At 34.4% G+C, this 3,139-nt stretch overlaps 1 protein-coding gene across 1 annotated transcript in view; it reads right to left on the bottom strand.

Moving 5' to 3' along the window:
- Positions 1-2,433: 2,433 nt before the first annotated feature.
- The window catches only part of tubd1 (tubulin, delta 1), a 4,572-nt gene continuing 3,866 nt past the window's right edge, over positions 2,434-3,139 (bottom strand). Inside the window, exons 7-8 of the mRNA XM_016449053.1 lie at positions 2,796-2,979; positions 2,434-2,730 (exon numbers count right to left, since the gene is read on the bottom strand). Coding sequence (XP_016304539.1) covers positions 2,628-2,730; positions 2,796-2,979 — 287 coding nt within the window. The 3' untranslated portion in view covers positions 2,434-2,627. The remainder of the gene's footprint in view (positions 2,731-2,795; positions 2,980-3,139) is intronic.

Here is a 3,139-nt window from a genome sequence, read left to right as displayed (position 1 = left end):
AGTTTCCGAGTTGGGGGCGTGTCAATGAGAAACATGGCGGAATCGATGGATGCAACGTCTGTAGTTGATGGTAAATGTTTGTTTAAATTGATAGTTTTGATGAAGTTTTTATGTGATACAGATTAAAGTGGCTTCATAAATTACTTTTTAAAAATATTAAAAACGCAAAACACACCTGATGATAATTCTTTGCACTTCATTTTCTATAAGCAGAGTTAACAGACCCTGTTGTATTTTCTTATAATTTATTAAAAGAAGGTACACCGCCATCTTGTGCCGACTAAATTGACTTGAATGCACCTGACGTCGTAATTACGACTTGTCAACTCCTAAGTGTCCCAGGAGGACTTGAACGGGAGGACTTGAACGGTAGGACTTGAACGGTAGGACTTGAACGGGAAGACTTGAACGGGAGGACTTGAACGGTAGGACTTGAACGGGAGGACTTGAACGGGAGGACTTGAACGGGAGGACTTGAACGGGAGGACTTGAACGGGAGGACTTGAACGGGAGGACTTGAACGCAGCATTAGGCAGCAAAGAATGACGTTTGGATGGGGGCCATTATTGAACAACACTTCAGTGCAAACTCAATTGCATTATTGAGGGGTTTTCTGGCACTTTCAAAAGCAGCTTTTGTTGTGGGTCGTTGTTTTAAGATGAATCGTCCTGCATTTTCCAGCAGCGCATGCAGATTCCTTCAGGATTTTCCTGTATTTGTCCTTCCATCTTTACAGAATTTTTGCTATAGTTGTGGCAGTTTCCACAGTCCTTGTCTGTGACATGCAGCGACGTTTAAGATTTATAGTCTTTTAGTAATTTATATTTTACATAAATGTTTATAATCGTCTGATCTACAGAAAAACACGTTAATAAGACAGACTAGCATATATTTACAACACTTCAGTGCAAACTCAATTGCATTATTGAGGGGTTTTCTGGCGCTTTCAAAAGCAGCTTTTGTTGTGGGTCGTTGTTTTAAGATGAATCGTCCTGTATTTTCCAGCAGCGCATGCAGATTCCTTCAGGATTTTCCTGTATTTGTGTCCTTCCATCTTTACAGAATTTTTGCTATAGTTGTGGCAGTTTCCACAGTCCTTGACTGTGACATGCAGCGACGTTTAAGATTTATAGTCTTTTAGTAATTTATATTTTACATAAATGTTTATAATCGTCTGATCTACAGAAAAACACGTTAATAAGACAGACTAGCATATATTTGTACCTTATCAGTAGCAATAGAGCGGGGTTATAGTCGGCAAGTGAATATGTTACCGTAAATATATTTAACAACACAGTCCTTGTCTGTGACATGCAGCGACGTTTAAGATTTATAGTCTTTTAGTAATTTATATTTTACATAAATGTTTATAATCGTCTGATCTACAGAAAAACACGTTAATAAGACAGACTAGCATATATTTGTGCCTTATCAGTAGCAATAGAGCGGGGTTATAGTCGGCAAGTGAATATTTTACCGTAAATATATTTAACAATATTTCGTAAATATTGTTAAACAGATAATGAAAAGGGGAATTATAATAGCGAATTATTCATCAACTTTATGCAAAGGGTGTTTAGAGCTTGTTAAATGAGTCGAGTGTGAAGTTTATTATGAGTAGATTGACACGGTTACATCATGAATGCCGAGACTATCATCGCCAAAAACTGACATGTGACATATTGAGATGAATCAATAAAGACTATTGCCTTAAGAACAGAATGTCTTTGACATAGATATCCACTTTTCAATATCCAACCAACTCAGTGATAATATGTAATCATACATATCAGAGAAAAGAGAAAATGACAGACAAATTCACAAATATATAAAAATGCAATTGTAATAGGTACAGTAATCAGTCATTTTAAAACCCAACAAACCTCTTAATACTAACAATGGAAAAAAAACAGCAATCATTTGTAAGGTAATCAAATATATATATAATATATATATATATATATATAGTACTATATTAAGACCCAACATTATAAAAAGTAAAAAAAAAATGTATCTCCATTCACAAGTGAATACAAAAACGAGGTAAATACAAAAACACAAAAAAGAGAGATATAATGCAAGATAAATGTTTACGGATTTATTTTTTACTTAAATCCGATCATTTTTACAGATCTCAAGTTAGCACAGACTTTATCAAATATGACATTTGCAGACAATTATATACATTAAATTCACAGTCCAAAGATGGTTTTGGTAGGTTCTGTTCTTACTTCAGATCTGTACAATGAAAAAAATTCTTGGTATCTCTGATGATATGTTTTCATATTCACATTCATTATTTTGCCCTGCTGCCTATGGTGGATGAGCGGGAAAAGTCACATGACTGAGATACTAAGAAATGTAAGAAAAGGTGGAGGAGGGATGACTTTATATAGCGAGATTAGATAAATGTACTTTTATTTTATTAACATTTTCAAATCATACAGAAAATGTCCATTATATATTTACAGCTTTGAAAGACAGAAATAAATAGTTCTATAACAATGATAAATTTAACTGTCCAATATTAAAAAATGTAATTTCTCCAGATTCTGGTAAAGGCACATCATATGGAATAAGTATTTATTGTCACAATCTTTATGATGAGCTGTGTATGATCAGGTGAATCAGAGATGTGTGTAGCTGGAGATGATCTGTTCTACTGCCGTAAAACTGTCCAGAAAATCCTCCTCAGAGATTCCAAACTTCGTATACTGATGAATATAGGCCCTACAGGAAAAAATATCAGTAAAAAACAATATAGAATTCTATAGTGTTTATGTTATATATCTCACCTTGATGCAAACATGTTCCAAGCTTTCCTGACTATACTGTCCAGGGGTTTCAAAAGGGACTGGCTGTTACTGACCAAAGTGGCAGACTTTTCATATCCATTGAAGGCTACAGGAGAGGTCCATGTGCTGAAACTATTTTCTGTTTTAAGCCACGGCACATATAACGCAGGATCCTTAAAACCATCTGTTGATTGAAGTATTTTGGTTGTTAGTTTATTATACAGTTTTAAAATGTAGAAAATGTTGTTCTAATTGCAAGAACACATATGTTGTTTTCTGATAAAGCTTGCATGTACACTACTTCAGGTCTCTAACATGCTATACGTGTATATATATATATATAT

The sequence above is a fragment of the Sinocyclocheilus anshuiensis genome, unplaced genomic scaffold (genome assembly GCF_001515605.1).
Source record: "Sinocyclocheilus anshuiensis isolate Anshui unplaced genomic scaffold, SAMN03320099.WGS_v1.1 scaffold1241, whole genome shotgun sequence".
Lineage (NCBI taxonomy): Eukaryota > Metazoa > Chordata > Actinopteri > Cypriniformes > Cyprinidae > Sinocyclocheilus > Sinocyclocheilus anshuiensis.
Note: the sequence above shows the minus strand (reverse complement) of the source record. Positions and strands in the feature narration are given on the sequence as shown.